Below are 17,965 nucleotides of genomic sequence, written 5' to 3' on the forward strand. Positions count from 1 at the left end.
TCCCTTCTTAGGTCACAATGGATCTACCAGTTTATTTGGTTCATAAGACTCACTTTCACTCTATGCAATAACTTTCCAACAATAACTAACTAGTTAAGATAGGTCATCATTTAAAAGAAGTGAGTGGTATGTTAAATGTACTACAGCTACCCAATTCCAAGAACATTTCAGGATATACTGAGTATTGTATATATTTTAACGAGAAGGTTTGGCGCAGCAATTTGGCAGGAGAGAGTGCTGCCAGAAGATTGGATATGGGATGTATCTCAAGTTGCTTTGGATTCCCACATCAACTTAAGAGCTATTCCTCCCATCCCCCAATGCATCAACTCTCAAAGCAGTGAAATTTATAAGTCAATAAATGTTTTATTAAAATAAAAAGTATGTTTTTAAAGCACTACAGTCTTGCAGTGTCTTAGTGCCAGATCTAGGTCAGATTGTATTAGGTAGCTGAATATGAAGACAGGGCGTGTGGGCTCTTAAGTTAGAGCTTCAAGACTCGAGCCACCTCTCTTTCCATTTTGTAAGAGCTGTTTTTCTATAATTTCTTTTCTTTTTTCAAAAAGGAAAGAGGTTAACACAGAAAAGTTAACTAAATAAATAATGGCTCAAAAAACCACAGTGGAGGAACCACTGCAAGTCCTGCCAATAAAAATATTCCTTCTCTTCAGGGCTGGTTAAACAATTGAAAGTGTTTTTAATGAACTGCTGGCAGTGCTATCCGTCATTGCGCTAAATGGATTCATGCCTCCCTAAATAACCATTTATCTGTAAGGGAGGTCAAAATTTAGGAAGTATTTAAGTCTTAGAAATCTAATCGCTCACCGTTCCCCAACACTTCAATGCTTGGCCATATTGAAGACTCCTTGTGTGAGGGGTGGCAGTGAAAAATATACACAAGTTCAAACTCAACTTCAGTTAGGTTTCAGCAGTGCCAATGAACCAGTCACATGATCTTGAAAAAATCTTCATCTGGCAATACAGCAGCTGTGCTTTGATTCAGGAGATTACTGTTACTTTGGTACTTACTTTTATCCTTGTCTTTCCTTCCTTTCTACTGATTGCTACACTTACTGGTGCCTTGCCTTAAGTTAGACTGTATGCTCTTCAAAGTAGGGCCCATGTCTTACTGAGAATTCATATAGCACATAAGACAATGCGGCCATGATTCTGATTTAGGGCCTTTGGGCACTAATGCAAATAATATCACCAAAGTATAGGAAGAAAATGGATGACAAGGGAGGAAAATATATATTTCATTCCAAGTGGAAAATACTCAATTTAGTCCTAAGTCATGTACACAGCTCCCGGTCAGATGGTTCCTTTGAAGCTTTGAGTGAGAACACAGATAATGGTAATTCTCTGTAGAGAAGTGCAATTTAGTAACTGTCTTTAGATCACCAAAAGCAGAGGTAAAAGGAGAAGTGAGGGGATGTCAATACAGTGCAGGCATAAGGAATGGAAATAAATACTCACTTCATCTCCAGAACCTCCTCCAAATGCTTCCTCCTCTCTGCTCGTAGGCTGGTTAAATGGGTCTCCTTCTCAGCTAAAGACTGCTGGGTAGAGGACAGCTTTGCTTTCATGGACTCCAGTTCTTGCTTCACTTTCTCCATGGCCATCATCAGCTCCTCTACCTAAGAGTTTTTTGTTTTGGTTTATTTTTTGAGGTGGGAGGTAAGGGGGAGGAGAAGAGGAAAAACAGAAAAACAATACAACATGATGAATAGAAATTTACTGGACATCACAACTGAGATTAGAGCCAAGAGTCTGCAGACAGGCATGTAAATAAAGGTGTACAGTATACTGCATATAAGGGAGAGAAAGGGAGGGAAAGAAGGTGCAAGTATGATCTGCATACATAAGCTGGGCCTACATTTGACTTTTTAATTATGCTTTAACACGTTAATTAGCAGATGTCGATTCACACAATTTGGTCACTGAAAATCTACAATTTAAAGACCAAACTGCAAATCTTCAACTCAAATATTATTTCTGTCTTAACATATATATGTGAAAGCTGGAAATCCCACCAAAGATATAGAAAGATGTCTAAATGCCTTCAGAAGCAAATATCTGAGGAAAATACCAGGTATTAAATGGAATTAATTTATAATAAATGCCAAGGTTTTTCAGGGAATTCAGTAAATTCTCACCTCCAAAGTTACCTGGAAAAGAAGACAGAAATATGTGGGATGTGCGTTAAGAATGAAGCTAGACAGTCTGGCAGGAGTGCCACTGTGCAGCTGGAGGAACACATAAATGGGGCCAAATGAAAGAACCCCTCCATCAAACAGTCATTAGAGAGGGCTAACTTATGGGACTTAACAACAAAGAGGATATGCGAAAATCAGCCCAGGATAGACAAGGATGGTGGAGGCTTGTTCTTGCCCTATGTGATGTCTGACAGTGTGGGAATGATTCAAATTCAGAACTAACATGATTGTAAATTTTTGTGTAAACATTACACAGATCTCCTTCCTAGTCATGTTTTACCCAAGGCTGCACTAGAAAAAATGTTTGGGTCCGACCTTAGCTAGAATTTACGATTGTGTTAATTAACAGGCGTTAAAACACAACTAAACATTCAAGTACTAATGTATTCTAACACAGAAACATTACCAGATATTATTTTAATAATTTTGCAATAATCTCAGGAGGCATGAAGATTTCTTGCACCCAGACTCTTCAATTTAGCATGCCCTAAACAACCCCCCAGTCATAACCAACTCCTCAGGGAGGGCTCAGCAAAGAGTGACATGAGTGTTTTAAAATGTGTCTCCAATGGGAAGAATACAGGTCTTAATATTGCCTATAGGTAAACAATATTTTCTGGGTTAAACCTGAAAAAACTGCATTACACTGAACTAGTGACCGCACCTCCTCTCCACACCTTAAATAAATTCCTAATGTTACATTAAACTCAGCTCCCACCAACATCTCTTTACAAGGGTGATTCAGACTTGATACTGACTAGGCAAGCACTGAAAGATGTACTGTATGAAGAACAGCAACCTGGTTTCTAGAAAATTCAGTATGCATACATGTAGGTAGACCCATTTGGCTAGGGTATAGCACATCTCTCTCTAGTCATATGTATTTGAGTGCAAAAAATATTTCCATTTTTTTACCATTTATTCTCAAGAAACATTTTAGTTCTAAAGATAAAGGTTTCATTTTTCACCATAGAGCTTAACCATTATATTATAAACCTGATTTCCAAATAAAAACTGCAGTTCTTAGCTCAAGATGTGCAGAAATGAGTTCTCCCAGAGATCACAAAAATGAAAGAAACCTTAAGTGACACAAAGTTAAAATGAAACTCACTGTAAACTGGTTAACATACGTAAAATAACCAGTTTTATTCATCCAAACCAGACTTTTCCTGTCTGAGGTAGAGTACTATTTTTGTGCAAAACAGATCAGATGCTCTGTCTTGAAACTGGACAGAGAAAAATTCCATAGAATGGAAAAAGTAGTGTGGTTAAAAAAAAATGCAAATAAAAAGTGTGTAAGTAGTGGTGAAAAGCAGAAAGAAACATCAGCAAGGAAACTGAAGATAACGTCTAGAAAAAGGGAAAAGCAGGGAAGCCAAGGTGTATAGCGTATCAGACATTTCCATTGGATGGTTCCACAACCGGAATGATCTGGGTAAACATTTTGTTTTTAATTGGGGGAGGGGGAAAGGGTGTGTGCCAACCACAAAACCATCTTTTTAGTAACAAAAAGTAACCTCAACTAAACAAGTGCATAGCCAACTTCAACAAGCACAAGGGCTTATGTCAGTCTTCTACTTGCCAAGATGTAATCTTTGTGGCAACAAACCTTTCCCTAATTAGGGGGAGAAGGTTTTCAGCATCCACCAATCCATTCCTAGTCATATTACAAGTCTGCAAAACTAACACCAAGGACTGGCTTGATGTAGGCCTGCAGCATCCATGACGAATCTGGGTTATTAACAGGGTACACTGATGCCAGCAGCTGATATCTGGGCCCAGGCTCCTCATGCAGAGTAGTAAGATCTAAACTCTTGTAACCAGAAAGGATTGAATTCTTTCCATTATCGCAGTTTGCTAATCTTTTTGAACTATTCCATTTGGCAATTCCCTTAATTGTATGTTTTTGCTAAATTACCGTATTCATGAAAAGCAAACAGAAAATTAGGTCTCCTAATGCCTCAGGCAGGTGGAAAACAGCTGGCCACTATAATGTACTAATGAACTAGTTCACTGAACTGTCACCATCTCTCATTGTGCAGAAAGAGAAGTGATAGTCACCCCGTGATTTTATGTTCAGCTTTTTCTTAGAAAAGATACAACTGTGACAAACAGTGATGAATACATTTATAATACTCCTCTCTCAGATACACACAATTATGCACATTCTGGTTATTTCATTGGGAATATTTCAACTAAACTTAAACAGGAAAGAACAATATTAGTGAGATGGTGACTCATGAATTTTGCTGCACCCAAGTCCTTGCATATCCCAGGAGCCAGTGCTGGAGCGAGTGGCACAGGAACACTGATTGTAGGCAACTTGTGTGTCATTTTATTTATTTATTCATAATTAATGCTACTTTTGATTTTTTTCCATAAGATCTCATACAGTTACTTATGTAACAGGAAATGTTGAAGATAAATTTGATGTTCAGAATTATGCCAGTGATATATGTCCATCATCAAAAGATTTTTTTTACATTAATGCTAGGAGAACTGTACTTGACTAATGTAATTTAGCCGCCTGACAATTCAGCATACTGCATATTTACAGCATGGACTTTGAGGAACTTGGTGTGAACTCAGGATATAGCAAGGTTTATACAGGTCTTCCTCGCTTCTAAACAGACATTTTTCTTCACTGAAGCTGGACTGGCTTTCTCAGTCATCCACACCTTCTGACTCATGGAGTCCAATTTGCCTTCCTCCAGGTTGTCTAAGATTCTCCTGAAGTCTTGTTATTTTTCTTTTGCTTCATTTACATCTACCCTCAAATTTACATTGGGGTAACTTTCTCCATTTAGCTGAAGACTAGATCTTGCTCCTTCTTTAGACTATTGACATACACCCAAAGGTCTCAGAGGTCATTTGAAAATGAGATATGCCATTCCCTTCTCAGATGAGTTGTCCACGCAGCTTTTAGATCCTGCCGTCTCATGAGCAGGGGACTGAGCTTGAGCCCTGAATTCAGATCCTGCTTTGTAGTATATTGCCAGGACAGCACAGATACAGTGCTTTTCACGTCATGAGAAGTTAAATTTTAATATGCAATATTGCATCCTTAAAAAGAGCCAGGTTTATCATCTTGCTGCTTTAAAAGGAAAGAATTCAGTTTTTGATTTAAAGGACAATGGGACAGACATCAATGTTCAATATTCATTTCAAATGCTATTGACAGGATAAGAAGAGTTGGAATTTGGGAGAATACAGATGGTAGGTACCCACTATTAGCAACAATCTTAGCATTAGCATTGTGCAAATCTAGCACAGTTTTTATTTTCCAAAATTCCAGGCTGACATGGTATATTTTCAGTGACTGAATTTGATCACATTGAGCAATACACTTTTTCCATATGATTAATGTGAAAAGCATCATGGGACACAAGACAAAAAAGATGTTATAAACCTTCACTTCTGACTTACAATAGAAAACTCACATCAAATCAAAAAGGACTTCAAATCAGAAGTCAGGAGTGAGATAAAAATTTGCCAGGGAAGAAAAAAGTAACCTCCTCACCATCTGTCATTCTCTCATATCTCTCAGAGAATGCTCTCCTAGTCCTTTCAGATCTGCTGCCCCACCCCCCTGGATTTTTTTTTTTTTAACAGAATTGAGATTAAATAGGCACTATACATTTCTGCCATTACTTTTCACTGAATTGAACTGATGAGAGGGCATGGGAGACAGTCAGAGGGAAAGGAAAGAATCCTGGATCACAAACTTACTTGAGACCCAGAAAGCTTTCCAAGAGCAGATGTTAAGACATGGAAAAAGCACAGGCCGAGGCTGGGACTTAGAATCACAGAATATAAGGGTTGGAAGGGACCTCAGGAGGTCACCTAGTCCAACCCCCTGCTCAAAGCAGGACCAATCCCCAACTAAATCATCCCAGCCAGGGCTTTGTCAAGCCTGACCTTAAAAATATCTAAGGAAGAAGATTCCACCACCTCCCTAGGTAACGCATTCCAGTGTTTCACCACCCTCCTAGTGAAAAAGTTTTTCATAATATCCAATCTAAACCTCCCCCACTGCAACTTGAGACCATTACTCCTTGTTCTGTCATCAGCTACTACTGAGAACAGTCTAGATCCATCCTCTTTGGAATCCCCTTTCAGGTAGTTGAAAGCAGCTATCAAATCCCGCCTCATTCTTCTCTTCTGCAGACTAAACAATCCCAGTTCTCTCAGCCTCTCCTCATAAGTTATGTGTTCCAGACCCCTAATCATTTTTGTTGCCCTTCGCTGGACTCTTTCCAATTTTTCCATGTCCTTCTTGTAGTGTGGGGCCCAAAACTGGACACAGTACTCCAGATGAGGCCTCACCAATGCCGAACAGAGGGGAACGATCACGTCCCTCGATCTGCTGGCAATGCCCCTATGTATACATCCCAAAAAGCCATTGGCCTTCTTGGCAACAAGGGCACACTGTTGACTCATATCCAGCTTCTAGTCCACTGTAACCCCTAGGTCCTTTTCTGCAGAACTGCTGCCGAGCCATTCGGTCCCTAGTCTGTAGTGGTGCATGGGGTTCTTCCGTCCTAAGTGCAGGACTCTGCACTTGTCCTTGTTGAACCTCATCAGATTTCTTTTGGCCCAATCTTCTAATTTGTCTAGGTCCCTCTGTATCCTATCCCTACCCTTCAGCGTATCTACCTCTCCTCCCAGTTTAGTGTCACCTCAAAACTTGCTGAGGGTGCAATCCACACCATCCTCCAGATCATTTATGAAGATATTGAACAAAACCGGCCCGAGGACTGACCCTTGTGGCACTCTACTTGATACCGGCTGCCAACTAGACATGGAGCCATTGATCACTACCTGTTGAGCCCGACAATCTAGCCAACTTTCTATCCACCTTATAGTCCATTCATCCAGCCCATACTTCCTTAACTTGCTGGCAAGAATACTGTGGGAGACGGTGTCAAAAGCTTTGCTAAAGTCAAGGAACAACATGTCCACCGCTTTCCCCTCATCCACAGAGCCAGTTATCTCGTCATAGAAGGCAATTAGATTAGTCAGGCATGACTTGCCCTTGGTGAATCCATGCTGACTGTTCCTGATCACTTTCCTCTCCTCTAAGTGCTTCAGAATTGATTCCTTGAGGACCTGCTCCATAATTTTTCCAGGGACTGAGGTGAGGCTGACTGGCCTGTAGTTCCCAGGATCCTCCTTCTTCCCTTTCTTAAAGATGGGCACTACATTAGCCTTTTTCCAGTTGTCCGGGACTTCCCCGGATCACCATGAGTTTTCAAAGATAATGGCCAATGGCTCTGCAATCACATCCGCCAACTCCTTTAGCACTCTCGGATGCAGCGCATCTGGCCCCATGGACTTGCGCTTGTCCAGCTTTTCTAAATAGTCCCAAACCACTTCTTTCTCCACAGAGGACTGGTCACCTCCTCCCCATTCTGTGCTGCCCAGTGCAGTAGTCTGGGAGCTGACCTTGTTCATGAAGACAGAGGCAAAAAAAGCATTGAGTACATTAACTTTTTCCACATCCTCTGTCACTAGGTTGCCTCCCTCATTCAGTAAGGGGCCCACACTTTCCTAGACTTTCTTCTTGTTGCTAACATACCTGAAGAAACCCTTCTTGTTACTCTTAACATCTCTTGCTAGCTGCAACTCCAGGTGTGATTTGGCCTTCCTGATTTCACTCCTGCAACCCCGAGCAAAATTTTTATACTCCTCCCTGGTCATTTGTTCAATCTTCCACTTCTTGTAAGCTTCTTTTTTGTGTTCAAGATCAGCAAGGATTTCACTGTTAAGCCAAGCTGGTCGCCTGCCATATTTACTATTCTTTCTACACATCGGGATGGTTTGGCCCTGTAAGCTCAATAAAGATTCTTTAAAATACAGCCAGCTCTCCTGGACTCCTTTCCCCCTCATGTTATTCTCCCAGGAGATCTTGCCCATCAGTTCCCTGAGGGAGTCAAAGTCTGCTTTTCTGAAGTCCAGGGTCCATATTCTGCTGCTCTCCTTTCTTCCCTGTGTCAGGATCCTGAACTCAACCATCGCATGGTCGCTGCCTCCCAGGTTCCCATCCACTTTATTTTCCCCTACTAATTCTTCCCTGTTTGTGAGCAACAGGTCAAGAAGAGCTCTGCCCCTAGTTGGTTCCTCCAGCACTTGCACCAGGAAATTGTCCCCTACCCTTTCCAAAAACTTCCTGGATTGTCTGTGCACCACTGTATTGCTCTCCCAGCAGATATCAGGGTGATTGAAGTCTCCCATGAGAACCAGGGCCTGTGATCTAGTAACTTCCGTGAGTTGCCGGAAGAAAGCCTCGTCCACTTCATCCCCCTGGTCCGGTGGTCTATAGCAGACTCCCACCACGACATCACCCTTGTTGCTCACACTTCTAAACTTAATCCAGAGACACTCAGGTTTTTCTGCAGTTTCATACTTGAGCTCTGAGCAGTCATATTGCTCCCATACATACAGTGCAACTCCCCCACCTTTTCTGCCCTGCCTGTCCTTCCTGAACAGTTTATATCCATCCATGACAATACTCCAGTCATGTGAGTTATCCCACCAAGTCTCTGTTACTCCAATCACATCATAATTCCTTGACTGTGCCAGGACTTCCAGTTCTCCCTGCTTGTTTCCCAGGCTTCTTGCATTTGTGTATAGGCACTTGAGATAACTCACTGATCATCCCCCTTTCTCAGTATGAGGCAGGAGATCTGCCCTCTCGCACGCTCCTGCTTCCTCCCGGTATCCCACTTCCACACTTACCTGAGGGCTTTGGTCTCCTTCCCCCGGTGAACCTAGTTTAAAACCCTCCTCACTAGGTTAGCCAGTCTGCTTGCAAAGATGCTCTTCCCTCTCTTCTTAAGTATGTTTAACTAACTTCAGAAACATATTATAAGGAAAAAAAACCACTGGGCCTGACATAGTGTGCTGTGCCAGCGGGATCAGATGGTTTGCTTAAATCATAAGCTAATAAACCTTTTTGCAAAATAAAGAGGGAATGAATTATGGTTTCACAACAGACCCATTTTCTTTAAGAAAGCAGTGGGTTGCTTTAGGTGCTGTCAAAGACTACATCCAAGACATTTTTCAACTGTGTTGTCTATTGTGCTGAATAGAGAAAACAATTTTCTGAACTCTCACACAGATACTTGGAAAACTGTCCAGTCATCACTTCTTGGGAGAGGCGAATGCAAGAACTTCAGAAAAGGTTAAAAAAAAAAAAAGATTAACCAGTAGTATGCATAATTTTCATCAATCAATAAAAGTTAAAATCACTCATGCTATGAGAAGTCAAGGAAGGCCCTCAATTGAACAGAACTGCTGAAAGTCCTGCTGCATTGGCGGGTATGGCTATGAAACAAGCATGTAGTTGGGATTCTGCCTCCACCATGTGAGATGGAGCTTTTCTTCAGTGACAGCCCTGTCAAACCCGACACCCACATATGTGTTAGAAAACCTGCTGGTGAAGGGATTATGGCCACTGGGTTGTCAATTATGAAGATCTGATAACCACTAAAGGCATGTGGCCATTCTCCAAAAAAAAAAAAAATCATATTTTTGGAGTTTAACATACCCACCCAAAATACACACACATCATATATCATTTTAAAGCTTATTTTACTTAAGTTTAGATGAAGTATGATGTGGAGCTGTCAAGTGCTGCCATACACCTCTCGGTGAGATGAAACAATGGTAGTCAAAATGAGCTAGTGTCATTTTCTGCAGTTTTAGAAATACTGCAGCATGACTATGACCCACCTTGAAGTGGGGTTTATTGGTCAAAGCTACCAAATGACAACATATTAGAAGATTTTTCTGAGTTTTGCATGGGTAAGTATTTTTTTCCAAAAATGATGAAGCTGTTTTCCTATGGTAAAAATGGTGAATACCAATATTTTGCAACATATAACATTTAATGTGTTCATATCGCATACTCTTAATTGTCAAAGTATCACAAATGTGATTGTAATAGTTTTCTATATTTTAAGTTGAAATTTGCTGACTAGATAAATCTTAAACTGAAGGTTGTGTACCAGTAGCAATAGATTGCTTGCCCACAGTTTGTACTGCATAATGGGTAGATATAAATGCACATGAATCCTAATATAATGCTTCTGCATTTGTAAACTTTTGATTGTACAATTTAGCACTTAATCTGCCTGGTAGAAGGTTTTAGACTCAATGACTCAGACTTTAAAGCCAGAGGGGACCATCATGATCATCTAGTCTGACCTCCTGCACGTTGCAGGCCCCAGACCATTGCCCACTCACTCCTGTTATAGACCCATAACCTCTGGCTTAGTTACTGAAGTCCTCAAATCATGATTTAAAGATTTCAAGTTACAGAGAATCCACCATTTACACTAGATTAAACCTGCAAGTGACCCATGCCCCATTCTGCAGAGGAAGGCGAGAAACCCCTAGGATCACTGTCAATGTGACCCAGAGGAAAATTCCTTCCTGTAGCAATATGGTGATCAGTTAGACCCTGAGCATGTGGGCAAGACCCATCATTCAGACACCTGGGAAAGAATTTTCTGTAGTAACTCAGAGCCCTCTCCATCTAGTGTCCCATCACCAGCCAATGGAGATACTTGCTGCTAGCAGTTGCCGACTGGCTACATACCATTGTAGGCAGTCTCATCATAACATCCCCTCCGTAAATTTATCAAGCTCAGTCTTGAAGCTAGTTAGGTTTTTTTGCCCTCACTGCTCCCTTTGGAAGGCTGTTGCAGAACTTCACTCCTTTGATGGTTAGAAACCTTCATCTAATTTCAAGCCTAAATTTGTTGATGGCCTGTTTACATCCATTTGTTCTTGTGTCCACATTGGCGCTTAACTTAAATAACTCCTCTCCCTCCTATTTATCCCTCTGATGTATTTACAGAGAGCAATCATATCCCCCTCTCAGCCTACTTTTGGTTAGGCTAAACAGCCCAAGCTCTTTGAGTCTCCTCTCATAACGGTAGGTTTTCCATTCCTCTGATCATACTAATAACCCTTCCCTGCACCTGTTCCAGTTTGAGTTCATCTTTCTTAAACATGGGAGATCAGAACTCAAAGTATTCCAGATGAGGTCTCACCAATGCCTTGTATAATGGTACTAACACCTCCTTGTCTCTACTGGAAATAATTTGCCTGATGGTGAGGTATTTAATTTGCAATTGCCTTTGCATGCAGTACTAGTTTTGAAATATTCTAGAAACTAGCTTTTTAATTCAGTGACACTTACGCACAGGTCAGTGTTAGTGTGAGCGATGACAATAAACAGCTTCACACTGGGCTTCAACCAAAGTGCTCACCAAATAAAAATGGCAATTTTGATTCTAACATTTAGATCTAATTTATATCTAATTTATCACAAGTCTGTATACTTGTACAAAATGAAAAATGGTGGAAATGACAGTAATGGTAACAATATACTTTGGGAATTTTACTTCTACAGGGAAGATACAGTAGTATATTAAGACAAGGAGAATACAAGCCCCCTAATTCTTACATCCAAGAGAGAAAGACTCTCCACAAACTTTGTCTTGACAAACAATCATGCTTTCTTAAATCAAAAGAATGAAAAACTGTCAAAAGCCACCAGTGCTGTACAGAATTCTGTGATGCTGGCAGCAGAAACCAGGAGAGATTAATTATATTGGCAACTACTGGATGAGATTTACATGACGTGCCACCAATCACAGGGTACTCTATAACAGGGGTTGCTTTCAGACATATATCAAGTTGATTTTGACACCTGTCAAAGTGGTACTGAACCCAGGAAAGAAAACAATCTGAATCTGATCAGAGAGCATCATGTTCACCTGTTTCTATAGCCACCAGAGCAAGCATGTCCTCCAGCAATTAGTCCTGTTGCATTGTTTGCTTGAGAAAAACACACAAGAAAGGCAGGAAACGTCATAAAATAGAAACCTTTGAGAAAGCAACCAAGGGAGGCAGCACTTCAAAGATATGACATGTTGCTCAGAGTACTTGTGGAAGACTTGATTGTCAAGGATGCAGTCTATCACTCAACATGCCTTTCTTCCTCTGTGAGCAAAACAAATCTTAAAGCAAAACCATCTAGTTATGATGCAACAATACAGTCAGCTTATGATATTGCATTTTATCAGGTGATTGAAGAGATGGACAATGATCTTATGTTCAACAAGAAGACTCTTCTCATGTCCAAGGTTCTATGAAGATATAAAGCTCTTTTACCGTCAGATATAGAAACTTCAATATATTCCAGTAGCAAATTACAGGCAAGATTAGAAAAACACTATGGTTCTGCAATTTCATTCCATTCAAGCATGGAGAAGGCAAGTCTATCATTGTTCTATGCAGTGTTTTACATTACCTGATGCTATCCAAGCTGCTAATAATCTAAAGCAGGAATTTAAGTCATTTGAATGTTTTGTTGATGTTATGGATAGCATTGTGGATGCCAAACTAGCTGAGATGGCCACAGTCTATATGACAATTCTGAAATGTAAGGTAGCGTCAGCAGCTTTAGGACAGCAGCATGGTGATCAGATCCTGGATCAGCAGCTGTATGCTGTTGCTCAGAAAATGAATGGGACCTCCCAAATAAACTTGGCACCAATGTGATCCACATGGGTGGTTTTCATACCCTGAGCTGTTTTACTGCATGTATTGGGAAATTTTGGGGAGACGCTGGATTGCTAGCTTTTTTTGTTGATTCCAGTATGTATGCAGCTTGTACTGCAGATCACATGCTTGCTGGTAAACAATTTAACCATGCTCTATATGGCTTCACTCTAGCACTTGATGCTCTGTGTGCTCTGAAACTTTATTCATTTGTTAAATTGTATGAGCAGGAAGGAGTATACTCATGTAGTTCCAGCATTTATCTTACAAATATTGGCTGACACTCAAAAGGTGTTTGAGTCTGAAGACACTGAATCCTTACAAAATGTCATTAAAGGGTTTGATGAGGCTTTAACAGCATATGCTTCCATTATTGGAGAACGGTATGGGGGGATGCCCAGTCTTCCACATTCAAGTTCTGGGATCATTTTCTCCAGGTTATGCAGATACTACTTCTAAATGTCCACGCAGAGCAAGAGGGTCATTAGAAATTTCACCTAGATACTGTGACAAAGCTCTGTCCTTGCCTCCGTGGGTCCCACGTTTCCTGGCAGATTTTACTAGCCTTAGAGACTCACTGTGACCCTCCACGTAACCCTTCTCTCTCTAGAGACAAGGGTCACAGTCTACTGAGCCATTTTCATCATATGCCAGCAAGGGAGGTGAGGAGAAGTTATCCTTCCTTGCACAGTCTCTGTTGTCTCCCAGTCTCAGTGATTAATCAGGGGGCAAAGGTGGCGGGGGGGAGCCCAGGCCCACCCTCTACTCCAGGCTCCAGCCCAGGGACCCTAATAGTAACAGCTATGGTAGCTGACCTTTTAGAAACATGACATGTACAATTCCCTGGGCTACATCCCCCCACAGCAGCCCTCATTTCCTCAAGCTCCACTTCACCCTTACCTCATTGCCTCCTTCCTTGTGCCCAATATGGTGTGTATTACTCAGTCTCTCCGACATTGCAACTTCCTCCCACAACTCCTGACATGCACACCCACCTGACTAACTGGGAGGCTTTTAACTAGTTTCAGCCAGCCCCTGATTGGCTTCAGGTGACCCAACCAACCTAGCCTTCTCCCTGCATTCTGGAAAGTTCTTAATTAGCTCCAGGTGTCTTAACTGACCTGGAGCAGCTGCCATTTCACTTATCCTGGTACCAGGGATTTGTTTAGCCTGGAGGTAATATATCTATCTCCCACTACTTTTCTATAGCCATCTGGCCTTGCCCCGTCACAATACACAAAAGTGCCATGCTTACATACTTCTTTACTGCAAACAGGCCTCGCTATGCCAAGTGGATACCAATCTACATCCTTGATATGTTAAATCTCCCTGAAGAAGTAAAGAGTGCCTTTGAATTTGGGGAATTTGCTATGCATCAGACTCCTGGTTCTTTCAATGGAATTTGGAGTCACATGGGCACAGAGTCAACAAAGATTCAAAGACAGTAGTAGGATTGTAGGACTCACAAGAAAGAAGCCGGCCCTTGTCAAATGGACCCTTACAAGACATGTCCTCAGTGAATATACAAAAGCCATGAGAGAAAGAAGGGGCCTAAGAAGAAGTAATGAAGATGAAGTCCACAAACAAGTCCTTGACTCTGCATTGCAGAGTGATGAAGAACATACTATACCTCTTATCAGTCATGTCACCAATAATATGACAAACCCTGGATCACATTCAGAGGTGCTTATCTACATTCCTACTGACCTGCATGTAACATCAGACAAATAAGATCGCTAATGAAAATAATATTTGGTGGTGAAAAACAAATGGAGAGATTTGTGAGAGGTGCACTTGATTCTGATGGGAGACATAGCTACTTCAGCTCAGTCAAGAAATCTGGCATTAAAACATTTGCTGACGAGGCCAAGACCACCAAATTTAAGTGGGGGCAAGGAAACACTCTATGTAGCTTCTTTGGCCATGAAGTGACTATTCCTGTCAGTCTTTGCCTACTTAAAAAAAAGCTAAAGTAATAAAGAACAGTACAGGGGCAGAAAGACAATGTGTATTTTAGGCAAAAAGCTATAATTATCTCAATGACACAAAGTCTCCAACAAACACCCTTGCTTTTGCCCTCTGTATCAGCTTTACACAAGCACCAAATCTAAAAGGGCTCGGACTCTGTTCTCTAGGAAAGCTTCTCTTCTCCCCATTCCTCCCCCCGCAGTGCAACAGTGGAAGGTAAAGACCTAGTTACTAAAACATCTCTTTTGGGATATGTTTTTATATCATTGATGATTTTCTTTTTGTTTTGTTCTTTGTTTGGGTAAGGAAAATCAAATACAATTGACTAGATGTAGGACAGAAGAGATTATAACTTCCACTTTTTGGCCTATTAGACCTATATTGTCCCATACTGAAGGAATTTAAGATGCTCCTATTCCAGTTGCCTATGACAGAGATCAGTTCCCACTTACAATGAAATAAGTGTACATCAGTATAAATCAAATGACAAGTGACTAGTCTAGGAATAAATTGATGGGGACATTTTATAATTGGTTTAAACATTTGCTTTAGGGAAAGAGTGAAAGCAATTCAACTAAGCTTCTAAAAAATTACTAGAAACCAAGTATTGATTGGCAAGAATATAGCATATGGTCATTTAACCTCACTAAAGGGCTTCTCCTAACCCAAAGAAAAGGACAGGAAAGGGGTATGTAATATCATAGGTCTTACTCATTTTCAGCTGCTATACCTGGATGTATTCTTCATTCATTTATATTTCAAAAGAAAATCAGAACTACATTTCTGGCATATAATCAACCAGTTAAATGAAAATGAATGAAATATATGAGTGCATGTACATATATATACACACACTTGCACTCTAAAACCAAATTTGGTTTGGCGGCATTTTATGAGAAGGAGTTTCACTGAAAACATCCAGGAGAGGTTCAGCCAAAGAGAATGTAAACTGCTTATAAAAATCAGTGGGAAGCCATCTGGCTCCAGCAGTTCCACCTCCAGCCATAGCTTGGATTACTGCCTTGAACGCCAATAATTTGGTTTATCAAACTTCTCAGTAAGAGATAACTGAAGAAGGGCCAAGGACTCATTAAAAGCAAACTGTCCATCTGTTACATATCGGAGTCAAAATACTGACATATTCCTACAGGCAAAGTCTCTAATTTTATAGAGCACTGCTGTAGGTAGGTGGTCCACCTGCATTTCCATTATCAACATCTATACACAGTGACCTATATCTCTGGTAGAGGAACTCACTTAATTTACAAGAGCTCATGCTATTAAAGAATTTTTCCCAACATCCAACACATCTGAAAAGAAAAGTATTTTGTATTTTGACTGTCTTTCAGTTACAGGAGTACAGAGTAAAAAAGGGTGTTTGAATTTCTTTTGTACGCCTGGAACATCTATGATTAAAATAAATTTTAGACGATAATGCATAATAACCACATTTTAATTTTGTTTAATTTCTCTACCCTTACAATATGGAAAGGCAACCAGGGTAATAAGCATTAGGAAATGATTACAAAGGGCCAGTCTGGTGGTCTAATGGCAGCTACTATTTTGGGAGAAGGGGCAAAATGGAATTTGGGTCTGAAATTCCTCTTGCATTGCTCTTTAGTGACGCCTTCTGAGTAATACTGAGCGCTGGGTTCTTGAGGGAGCTGAATCTAAATGGCTGGGCATTCACAAAAGGAAATCTCTGAAAGTGGTGGACAGCATTACGGGAGGAAAATGAGTGAAGAGATCCCGGGCGAGTCTTTTTTTTTCGTTCACTAATAAGTTATCAGAATTTTTCCTGGTCAATTGATGCTATGAATTATGCCATGGACACATATGATACAGAATTTTAGGTGCCTTGATAACATCTCAACATTCCTTACTGATGTAACATGAGCCCTGAAAGAGTCCTGAATCTCATTAGAATAATTTAAACAGAGGGCAGAGGAGGAAAGAATTAACACAAGAAAATATATTTAAACAGCACACTATTGATGTAAACTCTTAACTGCCAGAAAATCCACAATTTAGCCTCCTATGTCCTTATCAAACCCTCTTCAGTAAACACAGGGCAGAGATACATGTAGTGGCCAGGTTTAATAGGGTTAAAGATAGAAGCAACGTGTGCAAATCTGTGTGCATGAATTTAAGCACCCCAATTAAAGTATCCTGATTTGCAGAGGTGCTGAGCATAAACATCTTTAAAAGAAGTCATTGTTAGATTTAAAATCAGGCCACTAATTTAGAAGTCTAACTTTAGGTCACTATATTTTAGAAGAAAATGGCCGCAGTTTCGGCTATCTGTTTGAATGCTTCAGATTTTCAAAATCAGGTCCTAATACTATTTAAGATTATTTGGGCTGGTAGGAGGAGAGAGATTCCATTAACAGTTGGTTCCCGTGAGAGAACAAAACTGGGTTCCTGTCACTTACAACCACTGGATAAATTCTAAAGCCCGCTGCTCTTAATATTCAAAGGCAACGAATGTAAACAAAGTGATTTTTACCATAGTGGGGCACTATCAATTCAATGACTTTCAAAAAATTAAAACTGGCACAACTTTCTTTAAAGTGGCAGCAGTGCAGGCCTCTGATGTGCGTCATTGATTGCTTAATAGTTCTGACTTGGTTTATTTTTTCCTAGATAACCACACCATAAAGTCATAAATATTTGGATAATACAGCACCGTATTAGGGGACGGCAGCCCGATTTAAGATTTTAAAAATAGCCATCGTTAAAAAGAAGCTATCATCTCATTAGCTTTGAAATAGCAACCTACGGTGTGATTATCAAGGCCCAATCTGAAATGCAAACATTCTAATACTATACTTAGTAAGCCAACAAAAATGAAAAGCTTCAGAAGTAGATCAGAGTACTGGATGAACCAAGGGATTAGCAACTGATAGAAGCAAAAGATTTAGTGTTTCACCTTTAGGTTACTGGTTTGAATCCACTCCTGTTGATAATGAATGAAAACTATTTTATCTGATATCTGCTTGGTGGCTTATGTGAAATGAATTGGTAATTTCCTATTCCTAATAAAGAGATTTCCACTTGGGTTGTGCAAACTATGCAAAGTCCAGGATATGTGGGGCAAATCAACTGAATCCTGCAGAATCTGTTTACAGGGGGTAGCAATTGGTCAACCCCTATAAGTTCATTTGGACACTTGGCTCTATAGTAACTCACATCTTTAAGAAAATCCT

The 17,965-nt window shown here is 40.4% G+C and overlaps 1 protein-coding gene across 16 annotated transcripts in view; it reads right to left on the reverse strand.

Moving 5' to 3' along the window:
- ERC1 (ELKS/RAB6-interacting/CAST family member 1) overlaps nucleotides 1-17,965 on the reverse strand; it is a 546,952-nt gene that overhangs the window by 191,703 nt on the left and 337,284 nt on the right. For all 16 annotated transcript variants that reach the window (XM_073320595.1, XM_073320483.1, XM_073320517.1 and 13 more), the window contains one exon: nucleotides 1,477-1,637. In XM_073320595.1, coding sequence (XP_073176696.1) covers nucleotides 1,477-1,637 — 161 coding nt within the window. The remainder of the gene's footprint in view (nucleotides 1-1,476; nucleotides 1,638-17,965) is intronic.

The sequence above is a fragment of the Lepidochelys kempii genome, chromosome 1 (assembly GCF_965140265.1).
Source record: "Lepidochelys kempii isolate rLepKem1 chromosome 1, rLepKem1.hap2, whole genome shotgun sequence".
NCBI lineage: Eukaryota > Metazoa > Chordata > Testudines > Cheloniidae > Lepidochelys > Lepidochelys kempii.